The sequence below is a fragment of the Lithobates pipiens genome, unplaced genomic scaffold (genome assembly GCF_037356315.1).
Source record: "Lithobates pipiens isolate NorthernLeopardFrog02 unplaced genomic scaffold, aLitPip1_a1.2 Scaffold_16, whole genome shotgun sequence".
In the NCBI taxonomy this organism is placed as follows: Eukaryota; Metazoa; Chordata; class Amphibia; order Anura; family Ranidae; genus Lithobates; species Lithobates pipiens.
The window spans coordinates 135369298-135392175 of NW_027507748.1; the positions used below are offsets into that span (position 1 = coordinate 135369298).

Below are 22878 nucleotides of genomic sequence, written 5' to 3' on the forward strand. Positions count from 1 at the left end.
GTTCATTCCATTGATCAGTATAGGAGTGACATAGCCACCCAGGGACAGGATAAAGATAAAGCAAAAGAACCTTGAAAATGGAAAACAAATACATTTTCTAGCAAAAAAAGTTAGATTTTTACATGTAGGAGTGACGTGTCAGAATTGACACGGCTACGAAGTGGTTAATTATAAATGACAGGAGCATCACAATATTGGGATGCAATTATTTCTTACAGTTTTGAGAAGGTGGCAATATTTGGTCCAGTCCATTTTTGGAATTTTGTGTGGAATGTGTCAGATTTGGCTTTTTGTTTCTCCAATTTGTGTCATAGCAATGTAAACCAAAAAAAAAACTAAACATGAGAATGCCTAAACATTTGTAATTGCAACAATTTTCTGAACAAAATGGTACATTACCTGACAAATGCAAGGATGCTAATATTTTTGGCCTGGACTATGAAATCCGTACATTTTAGCTGACTGAACATGGTGTCTTTTTATTTTTTTTTTTATTTTTATTTTTTTTTACTCCAGGCATATATAATGAATTTGGAAATTCTAGAGAAATGCTTAAATAATGCATTATAATTTAACTAAGCCCATTAGATTTTAGTTGACTAAAATTCAGTTTTAGGTGTATTTTAGTTAAGATTATGACTAAAACTAGATTGGAATTTGATGTCAAAATTAACATTGGGGTGGAATGTTGGATCAGTGACTTGGAAAGAACTCAAGCCATTTGATCGAGGGAACTAGTAATGCAAGAAGCCAGGCAGCAGCAGCTTCAGTATTCTTTTCTGTTCCGCTTTGCTGAAAATTCACAGGACATTGGAATATAGGTGATTGCCATCTTATCTCTGTTTCAGAGAATGGAAAAAAGAAAAAGAAGGGGGCTGAACTGGAGCAGATTGATTGTACACCACCTGAATACATACTACCAGGTAGCAAGGAGAGACCTCTCTGTTCACTTCAGCCACAAAACAAAGACTGGAAGGTAAAGTGAATGGGAAAAAATGTGTGATTAACGTGCATTGTCTCTTTTCAAAGAGCAGCTAATGGGAAATTCTATACTAATGCCTCCCGATGTATTTAGTTAAAATCATTGCAATCTGTAAGCCGGCCTTATATGGGTCAGGTCAGCTAGGACCAGCTGAGATGCCTTCCATGTATTGGCAGGCTGGTTGTACATAAGCCGTTCCATAGATCCACTTCTTTCCCCTGGCCTTGTTCTTAGGGTCATTGTCGTGCTGGAAAGTCCAAGAGTGTCCAATGCACAGCTTTCCTGCAAAAGAATATTTTCACAAAATTCATTGTGCCTTTTAGATCCCTAGATCCCCAAAACATCAGTGAGCCACCACCACAGTGTGGATGGTATTTTTGTTGCTATAGGCCTTGTTGATCCCTCTCTAAACTTAGCATTTATAGCTGTGACCATAAAGCTCTATTTTAGTCTTGTCACTCAACCATATTATAACCAGGCTTTTTTGTGCCATTGGCGCAGTAAAGGCTTCCTTGTGGGAACTTGAAGATGCAGCTAATTTTTGTTCAAGTATCATCATGTTGTGCTCCTTGAAACAGCCACACTGTCTTTATCCAGAGCAGCCTGTATTTCTCCTGAGGTTACCTGTGGGTTTTTCTGTGTATCCTAAATATTAAAAAAAAAATTTTTTTTTTTTTGGCTGAAATCTTTCTTGGTCTACCTGACGTTGGCTTGGTATCAAGAGATCCCTGAATTTTCCACTTCTTTATATGTGATTGAACAGTACTGATTGGCATATTCAAGACTATGAATATCTTTTTATATCTCTTTTCCATCTTTATAAAGTTCCATTACCTTGTTACACAGGTTTTTTGACAGTTCTTTTCTGCTCTCCATGTCTCAGTATCTAGCCTGCTCAGTGCAGTCACTTGAAAGCTAACAAGAGGATTGACTATTTATATACAGACACTAATTGCAATTTAAGCCCTCGTTCTCATTGAAGCGACTTGTCATGCAATTTGACTGTATATAGCTCAAAAAATAAACGCAGAGGTTGTGGGGAAAAAGACATAAATATTTTTTTTTTGGGTACAATGTCACACGATCACGCAATTGTCAGTTAAAGCGACAGTGCCCTATCACAAAAAATGACCTGGTCATTAAGGGGGGTAAATCCTTCCGGGGCTGAAGTGGTTAAAATGATCAGCATTTATTTAAGACCTTTTTCCCCAAAAGGAAAAAACTGCTGTAACTGATTTATAAAGGGTTAGCCTGGGGTTCAGCTTCAATTTGTTACTGTATTTAAATCTGCTAGTACATCCCCCCATGATGCGGTTGTCCAAATCTGCCCCCATTCTCATTCATCCTGAGTGGTGTTTGTATAATACAGGAGGTGTATTACTGACCAGATCACCAGGTGAAAACAGAAGGAAAAGCCTAAAAAAAGAATGCAGCCACCACATATGATTGGTAAGCTGCAATATATTACATTTTTGGTTTTGGATTTAATACCGCTCTAAGTCCTGGTTTATGATACGATCAAATTGTAAACAATGATCATTTTTATATATTTTTTTCTTTGTAGCTGCTGTTGTATGGAAGCAGGCTATGGCAGGTGTCTAATCATCCATAATACATGCTACACATTCATTATTTGTCTGAATACAACTTCAGGGTTAACTTTTTAAACCTTGACTCTTCAGGAATTGGACACTTCTTTTGTTTAGCTGAACTTTATCGGAAAGTATTATATAAGTTGTTTGCAAAACTAGGATACCCTTTTAAGCCTTATATAATGTTGTAGCTGCCTGTGTGCCCCTGACAGCTAGCATGATGTTGTACAATGCAGAGTTCATTTGCTCGTGTGTGTGTGTGTTTGTGTGTGTGTGCGCTACGTACTGTAATGACTGAAAATTTTACTTTATTACAGCCTTTGCAGTGTTTGAAAGTATTCACAATGAGTGGCTGGAACCCTCCTCCTGGTAATAGAAAGATGCACGGAGACCTTATGTATTTATATGTGATCACTATGGAGGACCGACATGTCAGCATTACTGCATCCACTCGAGGATTCTACCTCAACCAGTGAGTTATGTGTTTTGAAGGCTTTTCAGGTTTTAGCTACTCTACACAAGACCAGGTGGAGCATTAAACACTGCTTTTGATGTGTACACATTTAAAGGAAGGCCAGTGATAGTGATATCCTGTGCCTGATTGCCATGGACAAAAGACCCATGTTTTCTGATCATCAGTCAATTAAAATCTATTTACAGTGCCTTGAAGTATTCATATCCCTTGAAATGTTCCACATTTCAGTCATGTTACAACCAAAAACGTAATATATATTTTATGTGATAGAAAAACACAAAGTGGCACATAAATTGTGCAGTGTAAGGAGTATGATAAACGGTTTCCCCAATTTTTTACACATAAATATGTGAAAAGTGTGACATGTATTTGTAATTAATAATAAAAATACCATAAAACTATCCCCCTATTTAGTAGATGCTATAACTTTTTTGTGCAAACCAATATATAGTGTTTTTTTTTTTTTTTACCAAAAATATGTAGAAGAATACATATCGGCCTAAACAGAGGAAAAAAATGTTTTTAGATATTTTGGGGGATATTTATTATAGCAAAAAGTAAATTTTTTTTTTTTTCGTTTTTCAGAATTGTCGCTATTTTTTTGTTTATAGTGCAAAAAATCTTGTTTGGGTGCAACGTTGCACAACCGTTCAATTGTCAGTTAAATTGACGCAGTGCCAAATCGCAAAAAGTGCTCTGGTCAGGAAGGGGGTAAAACCTTCTGGGGCTGAAATTTTTGCCCATTCTTCTTTGCAAAATAGCTCAAGCTCCTTCGGGTCGGATTGGATGGGGAGCATCTGCAAATAGCAATGTTCAAGTCTTGCCACAGATTCTCAATTGGATTTTGGTCTGGACTTTGAGCCATTCTAACCCATGCATATGCTTTGATCTAAACCATTCCATTCTAGCTCTGGCTGTATGTTTAGGGTTGTTGTCCTGCAAGAAGAAGAACCCCTGCCCCAGTCTCAGGTCTTTTGCAGACTCCAACAGGTTTTCTTCTAAGATTGCCCTGTATTTGGCTCCATCAATCTTCCCATCAACTCTGACTGTTCCTGCTGAAGAAAAGCATCCCCACAACATGATGCTGTGGGGATGGTATGTTAGTTTTCCGCCACCCATAGCGTTTTCCTTTTAGGCCAAGTTCAATTTTGGTCTCATCCGACCAGAGAATCTTCTTCCATATTTTTGCTGTGTCCCCCACATGACTTCTCCCAAATTGCAAACGGGACTTATGGCAATGACCTACTTCTTTCCGCTCTTCCTGCCATAGTTGTCCTATGGACAAATTCTCCAACCTGAGCTGTGAATCTCTGTAGCTTCTCCTGACTTACCATGGGCCCCTTGACTGCTTCTCTGATTAATGTTCTCCTTGCCCGGCCGGTCAGTTTAGGTGGACAGCCATGTCTTGGTAGGTTTGCCGTTGTTCCATTCTCTTTCCATTTTTTGTTGGATTGAACAGTGCTCCATGAGATGTTCAAAGCTTGGGATATTTTATTTATAACCTAACCCTGCTTTAAACTTATCCACAACTTTATCCCTGACCTGTCTGGTGTGTTCCTTGGCCTTTGTGATCCTGTATGTTCACTAAGGTTCTCTAAAAACCTCTGAGAGCTTCACAGAAAAGCTGTATTTATACTGAGATTAAATTACACACAGGTGGACTCTATTTACTAATTAAGTGATGTCTGAAGACAATTGGTTCCACTAGATTTTATTTTTTTATCAAAAAGGTAAACGGATTAGACAGTTTCCAATGTACATACAGTAGCTACAGTTACATATCACGGTTATCCTTGCGCCCATTAATTTAATTTGCATGACATTCAAGTTCACAATACGCTAATGCATAGTTACATATACATTACTGCTGATGTTGAGCAACCCTAGAATGTCAAGATCCCCCTGTATCGCATTGCAGAATTATAGACATTACCAGCTCCCTGGAGCTTAGCCCAGGGATATCCAGCCACAGTGACCAGATTATTTTGAATCCACCTGGCGTTCCCCTGTGTTGATAGATATACTGTTCCATGGCCAGAGTGTTCCCCGTGTGTGTTATCCATGGTGCAACCATGGGCGGTGAGATTGATTTCCAGCCCATCAAAATACGTTTTTGGGCTTGAAACGGTGCCCTAGAAAGTGCAGTCCTGACCATCTCCTTGGGAATTACCTCCTCCAAAACTCCCAAGATACAGTGAATTTCATCTAAAGGGAAGGTCGTTTAAACCACTTGATTAAGAGTTCCAAGTACCGCACTCCAGTAGCGGTTGAACTTTGGGCACCACCAGAGGAGATGCATAAGATCCCCATGGTGTTGTGTCTGCACCTGCCGCACAGGAGGTCCGCCAGCCTACCCATCTTATGAAGTTTAAGTGGGGTGTAGTGTACCCAAAGCACAATATATATTTGGGATCCTTTTTGAGCATTGTTCAGAGAGCAGGTAGAAATGGATTGCAGGGCCTCCTCCCATTGGTCTACCGTGAGTGGCCCCAAGTCCCTTTCCCATAGGGACGCCATCTTAGTGAGTCCGTAAATGGTGTGTAAGTAACATTTTATAACAATGTGAGATCCATTTTAGTTTCAACGCTTGACTTTAATAGGTGGAAAATAGGGGTATTGGCTATAACCCAGTTGTTTGCATACCCCTGCATACCTACAACCTGCTGGAGATGGGAGTAAAGCATAGTTGGGGGGGGTAAATTAAACTTATTTTGTATTTCGGTTAAAGATATCAACTTGCCTTTCCGAAATATGTGGGACAGCAAAGTCATACCAAAGGAGCGCCTCTTGGGCCCCTGTTTGTAGTTTTGCCAGTTCGACATAAGAGAGGCTTTCCCATATCAGGCTGTATTCCGTGAACCCTAGCACCCTCTGAATCTGTTTGCCTCTTTGTTCCGTATTTTTGAATTGGAGTTGAACTTCGTACACACGGTACGATTGTTGGCCAAGCAAGCGTCTGATTTTTGTAAAAAGGGCGTGTGCTAGGATCTTGTCTTGCATACTAACGGTACATAATTGTCGTGCCACAAACGAACGTGACATATTACGAGGAATTTCAGTTCTTGAGCGCCACCCTTTGGGCCTCTTCTGCTAATTTTCTGTTTGGTGAGCATTGATTTTGAGCTTGCGTGTTTGTACTTTCGACTTTGGTGCAACATATTTGTGTACTGGCCAGAAGAAAATCTGACTTCAAACCCTTGTCCGCTGAAAATTTACTAGCTTGTCATCCAACATTTGTTGGCCAAAAGTTGGAGAACAATTGTCAACAGGAGTGTACTAATTGTAAGATTATCCCCTGCCAACAATCATGTGTACGAGGCTTAATGCCCCTTTCACACGGGATGAATCCGTAATCCGCCCCGTGATGATCCATTTGCTCAGCGGGGATCGCTTTGTTGTCCCCGCTGAGCTGGCAGATAACAGGGCGGTCCCGGCACACTCCTGGCACACTGTGCAGGGACCGCCCTGTCAGCTCTCCGCTCTCCTCTATGGGTGATCGGATGAGCACGGACCATCTGTCCGTGTTCATCCAATCCGCTCTGCAGACGGATAGAAAAATAGGATTTTCCTCCGTCTGCAGAATCGGACAATAGCGGAGGTGGACGATATCGGGTGTCTGCGGATGTTCATCCGCAGGCACCCGCTATCCCATAGGGATGCATGTATGTCCGTATTTCATCTGCAAAAGGATGGATGAAATCGGACATACGGTCCGCATGTGTGAAAGGGACCTAAGAGTAGGCATCTGTTTGTTGGATTTATGAAATGTCTCCAGGCCCATCGGAACAGTCTCCAATCATGAGCCAATCGGCATTACACTCGATTTTAGGGGTATCTGAGCAAAGGGGGCTGAATACAAATGCACACTACACTTTTCAAACATTTATTTGTAAAAAAAATAAATTTATTCCACTTCACAATTATGTGCCACTTTGTGTAAAATACCAATAAAATGCATTTATGTTTTTTGGTTGTAACATTTTAAAGGGCTATGAATACTTTTTTGAGCCACAGTAGCAACCTGTTTTCTAGAGGTGCTTTTAAAAGTAGATCTACTCTTGCTATATTTTTTTTTTTTCTATAGTTGTCAAGTTCTAGTCTGGTTAGGGTGGGTGAAATGACTTGAATTTTTATAACCTGAATGCATGCTACGTAATTTTTCCAGACCTATTGCAAGCGTAGGTTTTAAGCTAACTTAAGTGTATTTTTCTTTTCTCTTTCAATGTGTTTTTTTTTTTTTTTTTTATTGAAACCAAGTTTTGACAGGCAACAAGGGTTCACAATGATACAAGTTTTATGTCAACAGTAATGTTACAATAGTGGATATCAGATTAGTATGAATGGATCATTACATAATTATACTAAAGCAAAGGTACTAACCCTGTCCATAAACAAACTGATGGTTCATGATATGCCCAACACAAACTATCAATATAACTTTTCACTGTACACCCAACGATAGTATTAATAACATTTATAACAAGTCAAGGCTATTCTGGTATAACCCTGGAAGGCCTTGCAAAAAAGTAATGGGGGGGAGGGAGAGAAGGCATGTGGAAATTTCTCTGTAGAGGGATTATCGTGTGATGGAACCAGATTTCCCAGCTTGGGGTTATAACAGAAAACCTAGATATTAAGTATATGCTGGGCTTAATGTACTGTGGAGCCCACTATCAAGCATGTGGGAACCCAACTATGGGGGGAAAATAAAAGTTTGTATGAAGAGATGAAGAAGAGAAAAGGAGGAAAAGAAGAGAGAAAAAGGTGGAAGGGAGACTGACAACTATCTCCACGCTCCAGGCTACCAACACCCGCCCCTCACCCCCTCCTGCCCCTCACAGTGACCGGAGATATCTAATCCAAGTAATCCAAGGTTTCCAGACCTTTTCAAACCAATTTTGTTGGTCAAGAAGAATACTAGTTAATTTTTCATTTATCATGATCCAAGAAATTTTGATAGTTTTTTTTTTTTTTTTTTTACTAATGGCAAGTTTATCAGAGGGGTTTTCCATTCTCGCGCTATGGTGATCTTAGCTGCCAACAAGATAAATGATTAGGGATCTGAGGTGTCTAGGCAGTTCACTGGAAAATAACTTAATGGGCGTTTTCTTTTTATCTTGTGTTAATCTATATGTCCTACTAAAAATGGTAATTCATTAGGTGTCAGTGTCTTGCAGTTTGGTTTGTAAGATATTAAAGACACAGATTAAAACCACTAAGTTTTAGGGTACCCCCCACTGCTGTATTCCTTTTTTAGTGTAACAGAAAAAAGTGGTGTCACCTGCCTGACTGTACTGTCTGGCAATGCTGTGTATATTTCAGAACTGCAGTTACAGGAAGACAAATCGGCAAATGTGGCAGTCAATACAATTTGGTTATATGTATTTTTTTTTTCTGTGTGTTGCCTGGAGTACAGCTTAAAAACAGTTCTCAGTTTCAGCAGGGTTGGCATTCATCCTGCTCCACTATGCTTTTGGGGGGTGTACCTGGAGTTGAGCTTTAATTGTAAGTTAAAAATTGAAAATTTTAAATGGATATTGAACGCTGTTGGTTATTGGTTCAGTCTAGTAGTTATGGGGCCATTTGGAAGAATTTAAAATGATATTGGCAGGTCATTTCTTTCTAAAAATTCCATTTACAAAGCATAACTTGATGCTTGTCCTGCTCATGTGTTTTGATCCATTTGAATATTTGTATTGTATTCAATAAGCCATTCTACAGTATGTGCCTAGATAAGATCATATATAAGCAGACGCTTTCTGTCACTCCTGCAGATCTACAGCCTATAACTTTAACCCTAAGCCAGCAAACCCCAGCTTCCTCAGCCACTCACTGGTGGAACTACTTAATCAAGTCAGCCCCGTTTTCAAGAAGAACTTTGCTGCCCTTCAGAAGAAAAGGTAAAACGTCCTATTGACGAAATGCTGCATGTCTAATGCCTGATGTCTGCTCTATAGAACTAAAATATAGATTTGAACACAAATAAGGAACAAATAAATATGACCTAAATTTGTATGCAAACCATATTAATGACCTCTCAAACATTTTGGTCTGGTAAATATTCAGTTGAAAGCATTTTATTATATCTGTTTTAAACCTGCAAAAATTGGTTAATCCTGACAGAAATCCACTCAGCTCCAAACCTATAATGAGCTGACAATGCTTTACTGAGCTGTCATACAATATCAGTCCTACCGGAGATTGTTGTGGACTATAACACACCTCCCCCTTTGGACAATGAACAGAGAGAGGCATAGGTGTACTAGAGTCCACAGAGAACTCCAGCTTTGCTAATAACCTTTTTTGTGAGTGTTGTCACTCCGGAACAAGAAATGATACTGACAGGATCACCAGTTGAAAAGAAATGCAAAAAAAAAAAAACTTGCAAAAATGAAAACGAATACAGGCACTTTATTCAATGACTGGTAAGTTGTAGTATATCGGATAAATGAGAATCTTCACACACCATTTCTATAATATATTTTAACAGAGAATGGCTAAATATTTAAATGATTCTCATGTGCTCCAGCTTGTGTGCTATTATGACCACGATAGAGAAAGACTGCCACCTAGAGGTTGTATGTAGACTGGCATGTTTAGAACAGTGTTTCTCAAACTGTGGGCACACTAGAATTGCATGTGTGCTGTTGGATATTTCTGTCAGCAAAGACAGCAGTCTGCAATGGTTGGAGCGCAGTGTGACTGACACGCAGCGCCTACTGGAAAGTGGATCACTGGGAGGAAATGGCGTGTTTTCAGTCTGTGCGATTAGTAGTCCATACTACAGAGGCCGCAACATTCCTCTCTCAAGAGCGTGAGCCCTGCACCTGTGTACCAACCTCTGTACCAACTTCACCAGCACCACGGAAGTATCTTCTACAGTATGTCTCTATCGTTGACAAATTGCGCAACATTTGGCCCAAGACAGAACACTGGCAATAAAAATGAATTGACTATTATGTTTTGCTCACTTAACCAAGTTTATTTTACCTCAAGATAACTTTATGATCAAAACATCCAATTCACAAACCTATTTATGCAACACCATTTATTTCTTTTCATGAAATAAATATTTAAAGAAAACCATTATTTCTTAAAAATTTGTATTTTATCTCCACCTTAAATTTCTCCATTTCCTGCCCCTCTCAATAGGCATCTTAAACCCCCTGACAACTTTGTAGGAATCTAGCTGTATTATAGGAAGTGAATATCTGTTGCTATTCCTTTTGAACTGAACCTTTCTTCAATCTGAATTGCTCTCAAAAACAGGAACATCCTTTAAATTATATTTAAATATCTATGTAAAAATAAGTAAGTTCTTCACCACAAAATTAGTTAAATCTTTTCAGGTGTGCAGCGAAAATGTTTTGAAGTTTTTGGTCCGCCGCAAGACATAAGTTCGAGAAATTATGATATGTACTCCTTTTTAACTACATATAAAATTACATTTCTTTATTGTACATCATAGGACACAGAGTCTCAAGTAATTACTTGGTGGGTTATAGGCCTACCTTCAGGTGTTGACACTGGTATAACCAATACAGGAAGTTGACTCCCCTATAACCCCTCCTCCTTCCAGGAGCACTCAGTTTTTTCGCCAGTGTCTAAGGTGGTGGTCATGAGTGAAGATGTGCTCTGCGGGGCTCCAGGAGGGATCCATGCTGGATTTAAAGAAACCTCCACAATCCGATCCATCCCCGCCACTGAGGCCATAGGATGGTACCTGGACCTCGATGCAAGAATGAGGTTTTACCTGTAATGCTTCTCTTTGAGAGCTGGACCCTAGGAACCAGGACACTTTTTGGTCTTGCTACATTTCCTAAAGTTGTCCTGAGGGATGCTATACAAGGCCCAAAGGAGCGGAACCCCTTTTAAAAGGGCCCCGGTCTTTGAGCTTGTTTAAATGCAGCCTGCCATGATGGGTGAAAGTTGGATCTGTCTGTTAAATCGGCAGTATCCTGCAGCGAGGACAAGGTAAGGGAAGAAGCTTTGCTTTTTCCTTCAATATACCTTATATGCCTTTTATAAATGTCTCCTCTATAAGGAGTAACTTACACTACCTATGTTATGTCTTAGTGCAGCTCTGTCTCAGAACATGTGTGGTCCCAGCGGCAGAGGGGGTTCTTACTATAGATCTTGTGGGATTTGGTAAAAAATACAGCAGTTGCTATACAGAGATGTGTATAAACTTCTATATGGGCGGTGGCTGATTGGTTGACGCAGCTGCTTTAGCTGCATGGTTTAATTACAACCCAGCACTTCCACCTAGTAACATTGTGAAACGCCCTATGTTTCTGTGGTTTTAAAAAAAAAAAACTATAAATCTGCTGACAGAATCCCCCCTCCCTTTCCCCTCTTCCCCTCCCCCCTTGTAGAGGTGTATAGTACGTTCACCTTACTTTGTATTTGCCATTCGGGTCCCTAGCAGGGCCTGAGGACGCAGAGGGGCATGTCCGTAAGGTCACGTGGCGCTGTGTATGGATGTAACGTCCACACACACACATTACTCGCCGCATAGCTGAGGGGAAGCGCTGAGGATGTCAATCAGGTTCCACCTGAGGCTTTATATCACAGACACTCTCATTTCAGAGAGACTTTTTTACTGAAGAGGGTGTAAACAGGCATTTCCAGACAGGAAAAACTATTGTTACTTAGTAGCAAAAGAACTGTTATTTTGTGTGTACCTCCGCTTGTGCTTTGCACTATGTCTTCCAGACCTACCGTAAAGGTACATAAGGTGTCACCCCCCCCCCCCCCCCCCCAGGCGCTGGGAATCCTAGTTATGCCTCCATACTGTCTTCCTCTTCGGAGAGATCAGACATGGCAAGCCAGGGTGAGTCAATGGAAGCTAGCGGTGGTGCAACTGCTTCACACACTTCAGCCCCTGTAGAGGTGACTGAAGATGCATTTTCTTCTGCCTTGCAAGGCTTAGAAGGAAGATTAGTGGCTTTAATCGCATCCTCCATTCAGTGTATAGAAAGCGTCCTAGATCCCCCTCCCCACCTTAGACTCTTTAGTCAGTGGAGGGTCCAAGAGAATTATGGGGACAGGATGGGGTATTGCCCTCAGATGATCGGGAGTAAAGACATGCGATTATTTCTCTCCGGCGGAAACAATACTTGAAGTTCCCAAGGATCCCTACTTCACAATCTGAAGTACAGAGGCTTGCAAAGATGGTTCGCTCTACTTGCATGCTACTCCTAACAGAGTTAGCTGAAGGGTCGGTCTCTTCCTTGGGTTCTTTGAAGCCTATGCATGCGTTTCCCATCCACGCATTACTAAAAAAGCTTATTTATACCATATGGGATCATCCGGATAAGCATTTTTCCCTTCCAAAGACTCGCAAAGCTCTATCCTATGGAAGAAAGGTTCACTAAAAGATGGAAATTTCCAGCAGTTGACGCTGCGATTTCCAATGTGAATTTTTTTTTTTTTACCCAGTGGACAATGCGCTTATGCTTAAAGATCCAACAGATGAGAAGTTGGAAGGTCTGTTAAAATCCTTTTTTTCTAAGCAGGTACTGTTGCTCAGCCTGCAATTGCAACTATAGGCATCTGTCAGTCCTTAAAGGACCAGTACACAGATGAGCTCCCTGCACAACAAGCACAGGAACTGGCCGAGCTACCTAAAGCATTATGCTTTGCTGTAGACACTATGAAAGATTCTATTCACCAGGCATCACGCCTTGCGTTTGTACTTGTACATATGCGAAGGACCCTTTTGGTTAAAGGGTTGGTCAGCTGACACACCTTGTAAGAACCTTCTAACTAGTTTCCCCTTTAAGGGAGAATGATTATTTGACGATAGTTTGGATAAATACATTCAAACAATTTCCAGCGGAAATGGTACTCTTTTGCCAGTCAAAAGAAAATATAAGTGTCTTTCATTTAAACTGTTCGGCCTCTGCCCATCAGAATAGGCATAAAGGAAGACCTGGGGCTACAAGTCTGCAAAGCAGAATACAAGACCTCCTTATGAAGAGGCATCTCCCCTCACCAAGGTAGGGGGGAAGACTTCTGATACTCAGAAGTCTGGCAAAGGGAGATTCAGGACAAATGGACTCTCTTCACAGTGTCTCTAGGATACAAGCTAGAGCTTTGAGAGTTTCCACCATCTCTTTTTCTGCGATCAAACGTTCCCAAGGATCCAGGGAAAAAGCAATCCCTGTTGCAAGAATTAGACCGATTATTGGCTCAAGGGGTGATCAGACAGATTCCCAAACAAGAGCAAGGTTTGAGGTTTTACTCAAACCTAATTACGGTGCCAAAGCCAAATGGGGATATTAGACCAAGTCTAGAGCTACGTAATCTAAATCTGTTCCTGAAAATCCGCTCCATTTGCATGGAGTCAATCAAGTCAGTCATTTCCATCCTGCAAGGAGAAAAACTTCTGGTGTCCATCGACATCAGAGATGCATAGCTGCTTGTCCATATATTTCCTCCTTACCAGAGGTTTCTGTGGTTCAAAGTAGAACAGAAGCATTTTCAGTTAATAGCCTTGCCCTTCGGGCTTGCTACAGCACCTTGGGTATTCACTAAGGTATTAGCCCCACCTCTAGTCAGGTTAAGGGCACAGGGCATAACTGTCTTGGCTTACTTAGACAATCTATTGTTAATAGACCAGTCAGTGGCTTGCGTGTGTGCGCGCGCGCGTGTGTGTGTGTGTGTGTGTGTGTGTGTGTGCTCGTGCGTGTGTGTGTGCTCGTGCGTGTGTGTGTGCTCGTGCGTGTGTGTGTGCTCGTGCGTGTGTGTGTGTGTGTGTGCTCGTGCGTGTGTGTGTGTGCTCGTGCGCGTGCGTGTGTGTGTGTTTTTGATAAAGTGGGGAAGGGTTACAAACTCTGTTGTGGACACTGCCTCCACTGAAGAGATTTTCTTTTATAGTAATTCAGAGGGACAGAATATAGTAGGGTATCTTTTCCAATGAGGATGTGGATAGCAACCATTATTTGGTTCATCATTATTCCTCCCCTGGAAATGACATCACTCAGGGGCTCCTGTTGCCTTTTCGACTCTGGATTGGCAGTGTGACCATTTTGATGTTAATGTAAAAGCTGGTCTAATGGTCATTTTTGGTTTGGTTTGGTTTCCTATAGACACAATTTTTCTTTTTTTATCACAAAAGTAACAAATCGCACGCTTCTAACTTGCAGTATTGGTTAAATGCAGGTCTTTGCATGCCACGCCTGACTTTTAACTCCTGATTCTGTGCTCTTGACTTTTCTCTTAGATAATTAAGTGTACAGTCTTCTTTTTTGGAGTATTTTAAGTAAAATCCATGTTTTGTTTTATTTTTATTTTTTTCTGTGCATCAGTCTTTGTAATTTTACATTTATATCTAACCATTACAGGAATGGAATTATATTTCAGATCATAAAAAATGATATATTGTGTAATTATAGCACCTTGTTCTGTAAAGTACAGGCATAAATGTGCCCTGAGGAACAATTAGCCCTGTAATTCTGTCTAAATTTTCTTCTGTTTGTTATTTTTATGATTTGTGGAATAAGTGATCTCGGGCTTTGTGTAGACTGTGTGTGTAAATTGCATGATGTGCTGCAACTGTTCACAATTTAATCATGGTATGTGTTCTGCCCGTCTCCTTTATCAATTAGTATGATATTCTTCTGCAAGGATCGTCTAATCATTGCTCTACTTTGTTGGAGAATTCTGTGGTCTGCTCTGTGGGAAACTGGGCAATCCCTGTATGTTAAACCCAAAGGATTTCCTAATTAAGTTTATAAATGGGAAAGCTCTGGCCAGTCATTAGTAGAGCCTAACTCCACCTCCCTACCCTCCGCATGAGCGAAATTAGTTCTGCTTTGTATTAGCATGTGGAGTTGTCAGTGAGATGTGTATAAGCTTGGGACTTTTAAGCTATGATTTATCCTGTCACTTATCCACATCGGAAAATGTAGCATTTGTGAAAAAAAAAAAAAAGATAAAAATAACTTCGGCCATAACCCGGATTTTTTTCTATTTTTTTTTTGTTTTGTTAAATTTATTTTATTTTCAGGTGGCGGCTGGCTTTCTCATGAAAGTGGTCAGAGTGGCTCATGAGCCACTGGAACACTTTCAGAAGTGGCGAGAGGGGACATATTGTCCCCTCCCACAACACCACCAACCCCCAGCCCCCGCCGCTAGTGTTTCTTGGGTTTGACATTTTTCCCGGGGGGGGGGGGGGGGGGTCTGAGAAGCAATCCACTGGTGCATCCGGCTGCTCAGAGGTGATTAAAGACCAGATTGTTTTCAATCGCCTCTATGACCTTTGGAGGACTGGAATGATGTCACTTCCAGTCCAGGTTGGAAATAAACCAGCCACTTCATTAGGTATACCTGTTCAATTGCATGGTAACACAAATTGCTAACACAGCCAATCACATAGCAGCAACTCAATGCGTTTACGCATCTAAATGTGGTGAAAACAACTTGCTGAACTGCAAACCGCGCATCAAAATAAGGAAGAAAGGGGATTTTGGTGAACGTGACATGGTTTTTGGTGCCAGAGGGGCTGGTCTGAATATTTCAAAAACTTCTGGTCTCCTGGGATTTTCACTCACAACCATCTCTAAGGTTTACAAAGAATGGTCTGAAAAAGAGAAAATATCCAGTGAGCATGTGGACGAAAATGCCTTGTTGTCAGAGGTGAATGGGCAGACTGGTTCAAGATGATAGGCAACACTAACTCAAATAACCACGCAATACAGCCAAGGTATGCAGATTACCATCCCTGAGCGCAAAACACATTGAACCTTGAAGCAGATGGGCTACAGCAGCAGAAGACCATACCGGGTACGATGCCTGTCAGCTAGGAACTGGAAGCTGAGGCTACAATTCGCACAGGCTCACCAAAATTGTAAAAACATTGCCTGGTCTGAGTCTCGCTTTCAGCTGCGACAGTCAAATGGTAGGGTCAGGATTTGGTGTAAACATGAAAGCATTGATCCATCCTGCCTTGTAGCAAAGGTTCAGGCTGGTGGTGGTGGTGTAATGGTGTGGGGGATACTTTTTTTCCACACTTTTGGTCCCTCAGTACCAATTAAGCATCGTTTAAATGCCACAGCCTACCTGAGTATTGTTGCTGACCATGTCCATCCCTTTATGACTAGAGTGTGCCTGTTTTCTGATCGCTACTTTCAGCAGGATAATGCACCATGTCACAAAGCTCAAATCGTCTCAAACTGGTTTCTTGAACGTGATGAGATAACTGTACTCCAATGGGCTCTCACAGTCACCAGATCTCAATACAGTGGAGCACCTTTTGGGATTAGGTGGAAAGGGATATTTGTATCTTGAATCTGCAGCAACTGTGTGATGCTATCATGTCCATATGGACCAAAATCTCTGAGGAATGTTTCCAACACCTTGTTGAATCTTTGCCATAAAAAATTAAGACAGTTCTGAAGGAAAAAGGGGGTCCAACTCGGTACAAGCAAGGTGTATCTAATAATAAAGTGGCTGGTGAGTGTAAGTACCTGTAATAAATAAAGTAGGTGGTTTTATTGGTCAGTTCTTGAAGGGTTTTTTTCTCTTTTTTTTTTTTTTTTTTGGTCAAACCTAGAGTGTACACCTGAGGATAAAAATATGGTATCTGCACTATATTGACTTGTCTTTAAAGTCCTAGACTCTGGGGCTGTCATCCTTTTACTTTTGACAACATTTTTGGAAGCTTACTTTATTTTATTTTTTTTAGTATGTAATTTTTTTTCTCCTTCCATACAGAGTTCAGAGACACCCCTTTGAGAGGATTGCTACCCCATTCCAGGTATACAGCTGGACTGCTCCCCTAGTGGAACACGCCATGGACTGCGTCAGAGCAGAAGATGCTTATACATCCCGCCTGGGGTACGAGGAACACATTCCCGGACAGGTGGGATTTTTCTTGAATGTTTTGTTTTTAGCCCCAATATCATACACTTGTCATATTTATACATAGCTTTCATTGTTTCAGACCAGAGATTGGAATGAAGAACTGCAGACAACAAGAGAATTGCCTCGTAAGAATTTACCAGAGAGGCTTTTGCGAGAGAGAGCTATATTCAAGGTAATACCTACCGTGTGTTTGCGGTGTGCCTCTCTTCATTCACTTAGCCTCTTGAAAAGCTATGGTTGACACTGTATGTAAGCTGACTACACGTCTTTACTGGCTTTTTCCAGCAGCCAATAAGAAGAAAGTGAAAAAGTTAAAATGGAACCAAAGGTACTATTCTTGCCACTCTAGCATCCAGCTTCATCGCCAGTGTCGGCATTTTCTCCCTGGATGCTGGTCTTTTGGCATCTAGTTTGGCCAGCAAGATTCTGGCACACGGGGCAATGTAAGCCAAGCTGTGCATGCACAGCAGATGTTTACATGCCACAGAAGACTGCAAGCAGGCACATAGGAGTATTTTATCACAGAAGAGACATTGCGTGCAATAATAGCCTGCCTGCTCACAGTCTGTTGTAAAATGACTTCAGTCCCACAGAATGGCACGGGTGGGTAAAATGACATTATGTAACGTTGGGCGTGTGGCCGTCTGATTTGTTTCAGAACCAATCAGTCCCCAAGTTCTGGCCTGGACCTGCTGATCGGTCCTGACGAATGAAATCCTCCCCTGCCTGTGTAAGTGTAAACATAGACTGTGGAAGTAATGTCATCTTTTCTCGTGGAATTATTTTTTTGTTCCGGAGAGGACGTTCAAACGTGAGTTGCACCAACACTACACTGACTCAGTACACATAGGCACATATTTCACCCCCCGATCGCACCCCAAGTTAACCCCTTCATTCCCTGTCACTGTCACACAGTGCAGTGTTCATATTTTTTTTGATCAATGTACTGGTGTCATTTGTGACACTGATCAGCGTTGGGGTACTTGGTAGTAGCCCCAGATAGGTCTAGGAACCCCCCAATAAAGGTTTAACCCTTCATCACCCCGTCACCAGTGTTTGCAATATTGGTGTCACGGATGATGCTGGTCAGTTATTTTTTTTCTTATAGCGTCAGGGCACCCGCCGTATATTACCTAATAAAAGGTTTAACCCCCCCAGCAGGTGATATCAGTTAGGTTTTAGTGTCAATTAGGGCCTGCGTCACCCCAGGCAGTGTCGGATTAGTGCCAGTATTGCTAACACGCATGCACCTTACACCTCCCTTAGTAGTGTAGTGTCTGAACTGATCGATATATGATCTATACTAGCGTCCCCAGTTGTTTAGGGTTGCCAAAAATGCAGTGTTAGCAAGATCAGCGCAGATACCTGCTAGCACCTGTGTTTATCCCCTCTGCCTAGCCCAGCCCTCCCCACCCAAGTGCAGTATCAATCGATCACTGTCACTTACAAAATACTAAACACATAACTGCAGCATTTGCATTGTCAGGCCTGATCCCTGCGAACAGTTTTTTTGGTAGCAGTCGCTGACGGTCAGGTGCTCTCCCCCCCCCCCCCTTTTTTTTTTTTTTTTTTTTTTTTAATATATCCTGAGAGTCTCTCACTGGTGTACCACTAAATTTAGAGGCCAAAATGTCCAATGGGAGGTACACTAGTGAAGAGGCCTACACGTTTCTGAGCAGGACAGATGAGAGTGGAGAGGAACTCGCCCATCAGATTCAGGCTCAGAATGCAAACCCGTAGACAGCAGCGGTACCCTGACAGATGGCTCTGACGATGGAGTAGTGGTCCCTGTCAAGGTCAGGCGTACCCCACCCCATTCTTCTGCTGTTTAGGTGCAAGAACTGCAGTACATGCTGGTCGTGGTCAAACCAGCACTGCAGTATCACGTGGTGACGCGACAAGTCCCATAAGTGCAGTTCAAGATGGAGAGGTAGCTAGCACAACTAGTGTCCCACAGCCACCAAGAAGACAAAGACAGTCCCATTGAGCCCATAGTGCCCTTCCTGCTGCATTTGCCAATTGCCGAATTGGGAGACTACCACTTCTGCAGCACCCGTACTTCCCCCTATTCAGTGGCCAACCCGGAATTCAGGTGGAAACAGTTGATTTTTCGTCACTTGATTTTTATTCTCTGTTTTTCATGGAAGATCTCTATAGATCTATTGTGGACCAAAGCAATTTGTATGCCTGCCAAGTCATTGCCGCTAATCCCCATTTGACACTTGCCAGGGATTGTAAACCTATTACGGTCTCTGAATTTTAGACCTTCCTGGGCCTATCCCTCCTCATGGGCATAACTAAAAAAAGTGGGTTTCGGTCATATTGGTTCACTGACCGAATTCTCCATATGCCAGTGTTCTCTGCCTCCATGACTAGGACACGATACGAGCAGATCTTGCGGTTCATGAATTTCAATGACAATTAATTCTGTCGTCCTCAGGGTGACCCTGGATACAATCGGCTCTCCAAAATTCGGGCCCTTGTAAACCACTTAAACCAGCAGTTTGCAGCCTTGTTTACACTCAGTCCAGTTGTCTGCGTTGATGAGTCCCTGATTACGTTTTCTAGCAGTTTGTCATTCAAACAGTATATTCCTAGCAAGCGTGCCAGATATGGGGTCAAGATGTATAAGCTCTGTGACAGGGCAACAGGCTATACATATATGTAGAAAAAGAACAAAACTCTGGATAGCCGCACTCCGGATTGTGTAAAAATTAGATGCCTTTATTTCTTCAAAATGCAAGTGCAAAACTCCATTGAACAAAACGTCACAGCAAAAAGGGAACAAAAAAGGATTTTTGAATAAAATAGCTAACGTGTTTCACGCTACAAACAGTGCTTACTCATAGCTAGCTGCGTGCTGTGCTAGCTATGAGTAAGCGCTGTTTGTAGCGTGAAACGCGTTAGCTATTTTATTCAAAAATCCTTTTTTGTTCCCTTTTTGCTGTGACGTTTTGTTCAATGGAGTTTTGCACTTGCATTTTGAAGAAAAAAAGGCATCTAATTTTTACACAATCCGGAGTGCGGCTATCCAGGGTTTTGTTCTGTTTCTACACATTTGGCTTATGCAATCAGCCTGCACCTGGAACCCCCATCCATTTGGAGAGCTAGCAGCCTGTCAGTGGTTTTGTGTTGGAGCGGTGAAATCTGTTTGTTTTGTAGGCTATACATATAGTTTTATGGTTTACGAGGGAAGAGATGGTTCCGGAGAACTGCCCAGACTACATAGGGAGCGTTGGTAAGATTGTGTGGGAATTGGTGTCACCCTTATTCTGAAAGGGGTGCCACTTGTATGTGGTCAATAATTACACAAGCATGCCACTTTTTAGTCACTTGTTTGATCATGGAATTGCCGCATGTGGCACCGTGTGATCTAATCGCCAGGGCTTACCCCAGCTGCTTGTAGATTCCTGTCTTATCCTGGGGAGAGAGCCTATTTGAGATGTAATAATTTGCGCGCAGTGAGTGATAATGAGTTGAGTGATAATGAGAATGTTTTCGCTCTGTGCTCCTTTCACGCAGACACGACAGTCCAGATTCCTATGGCGACTGGTGTTGTGAAGAAATGCCTCTGTGTCCACGAATATAACCTTAATATGTGAGGGGTGGACCTAAACGACCACTTGTTGGCGCTGTACCTAATTGCCCTTAAGGCCAGACGCTAGTATAAAAAAAAAAGTCTGTATAATTATTCCAATTGGCTCTGTTGAATGCTTATGTGCTATACAAACCTTCAGGATGAACTGGATCCTTCCTTAAATTCCAGGAAGCGATCATAACAGCCCTTCTGTTTCGAGACGGTGCTGTGGCCCAACTTCCCAATGCAAACAAATGCAGTGAGCCGGCTGCATGGGAGGCATTTTCCGCATGTCCTCCCTGGTACCCCTACCCAAAGAAATCCCCAAAGATGATGTGTCTGTAGAAAGAGCAGATATAGGCGTGACACCCGCTTTTATTGTCCCTCCTGTCCTAACCAACCAGGTCTTTGCATTGGTGACTGTTGACCGCTGCCACACACTAGTGTAGTATTACCGTAGGGTACAACACTACATTCCTTCCTAGGGCCCACTAACGCAGGGTCTGGAAAGGTGACATGGCTATCACATTTTGAGACCCTAATCTGGAATGTTTACAATTTATATAAAAGTGCAAAAAAAAAAAAAAAAAAAGCCTAAAATAGTTGTAGTTTTATTTTTTTTTCTCTCTTATGTTCGCTCTCTATTGTCTGCTCTTTTGTTCGATCTCTATTATTCCTGTATTTTAGAACTGTAATGTTTTTTATTTTTGCTATGTTTTATTGCATTTGCTTTGCAGGTATAGTAGGTCTTATTGTTATAATGTTATGTTACTTTGTTTTATTGTTAACCATCATTTACTTAGCAGGTACACTGTTCAGCTGCAGCACTGATTTATCTATCTTGACAGCAACAGCGGTTGCTTTCACGATGAGTAAATCAACGACTCCAGCGCTGTAGGAGGTGATTTCACCACCACAGTTTAAAAAAAAATTAAAAATGATGCATGTATACCCATCATTAGAAGTGTGTGGATGATTTTAACATTATCTTAGGTATATTAAAGATCGATCTGGTCGGGTACCCAATGTGTATTTTCTTCCTGTTTTTATATGAATGTTGAAAATATTGAAATATCATGAATGCTAAACAAAGTGATTTGTAATGACATGTATAAGAAATATTTCTTACTGTCTTTTGTAAATGTGGAAAACGAAATAAAAAAAAAAATATATATAAAAAGAAGTGTGTGGATGAAGGGTGGTATTGCAATGGTGAGCATACCCAACAATCAATGTTTTTTCCATGCAACCCACAGGCTGCATGAAAAAAAGAACATTGCAATATATGCCCAACAAGGACCAGCAACGTACTGGTATGTTGCTGGACTTTGAGTGGTTATACCAGAATGATCCTTGCAGGTTTAGGCATCATCTTGGTATCATTCTTTTCAGCCAGCAGTCAGTTTTCATGTAAAAGGAATCCTAGCCTCTAGACTACTTTTACAAGCATGGTTTTCTCAGCCTCTCCTATCCCAACAAGAAACCCGAGAATGCAGCCAGTGGTTCCGCCAGCTGACCATCGAGCTGATCAGAAACCAGAACGGCTTTGATAATTTCTATGGCCTAAGAAACCGGAAGCTAGGATCATTTCATGAGTTGGGTTTTCGCTGGATATAAACGGTGCCATTGGGAAATTGAGAAAGCATTTTATCACAACGATCTTGGTGTGGTCGGATGCTTTGAGGGCAGAGGAGAGATCTAGGGTCTAATAGACTGCAATTTAAAAAAAATAAAAATACCTGTCACTACCTATTGCTCTCATGGGGGATATTTTACATTCCCTGAGATAACAATAAAAATGATTAAAAAACAAACCGCATGCTTGCGCGCAAAGACGAATGCAACCATCGGTCTGGTGTCATATGTAAACAGCACTTTGACCATGCAATTGAGGTATCGCCTTGAAGGTCAGATCAAGGGCAGTAATTTTGTCATCACTGCAATTTTAAAGTATGTCGTGTTTGGTATCCATGTACTCAGCATAAGATCATCTTGTTTATGTCATCAAACATTTGGGCAATATAAAGCAATAAGTATGTGTTTTTTTTTCCCAAAAAATTGTGTTTGAAAAATCGCTGCACAGATACTGTGTGAAAAAAAAAATTGCAACACCCACCATTTTAATCCGTAGGGCTTTTGCTTTAAAAAAAAAAAAAAATATAATGTTTGGGGGTTCAAAGTAATTTTCTAGCAAAAAAAAAAATATATATATATATATATATATATATATATATATATATATATATATATATATATATATATATATATATATATATATATATATATATATATATATATATATAAAAATATATATATATATATATATATATATATAAAAATATATATATATATATATTTTTTTTTTTTTTTTTTTTTCTTGTAA

General features: G+C 41.0%; 1 protein-coding gene across 3 annotated transcripts in view; it reads left to right on the top strand.

Moving 5' to 3' along the window:
- Positions 1–22878, top strand: part of CLUH (CLUH binding protein of NUMT mRNA) — a 156747-nt gene that overhangs the window by 37063 nt on the left and 96806 nt on the right. For all 3 annotated transcript variants that reach the window (XM_077480490.1, XM_077480489.1, XM_077480492.1), the window contains exons 5-9: positions 849–976; positions 2892–3046; positions 8824–8949; positions 16769–16916; positions 16998–17090. In XM_077480490.1, the coding sequence (XP_077336616.1) occupies positions 849–976; positions 2892–3046; positions 8824–8949; positions 16769–16916; positions 16998–17090 (650 nt within the window). The remainder of the gene's footprint in view (positions 1–848; positions 977–2891; positions 3047–8823; positions 8950–16768; positions 16917–16997; positions 17091–22878) is intronic.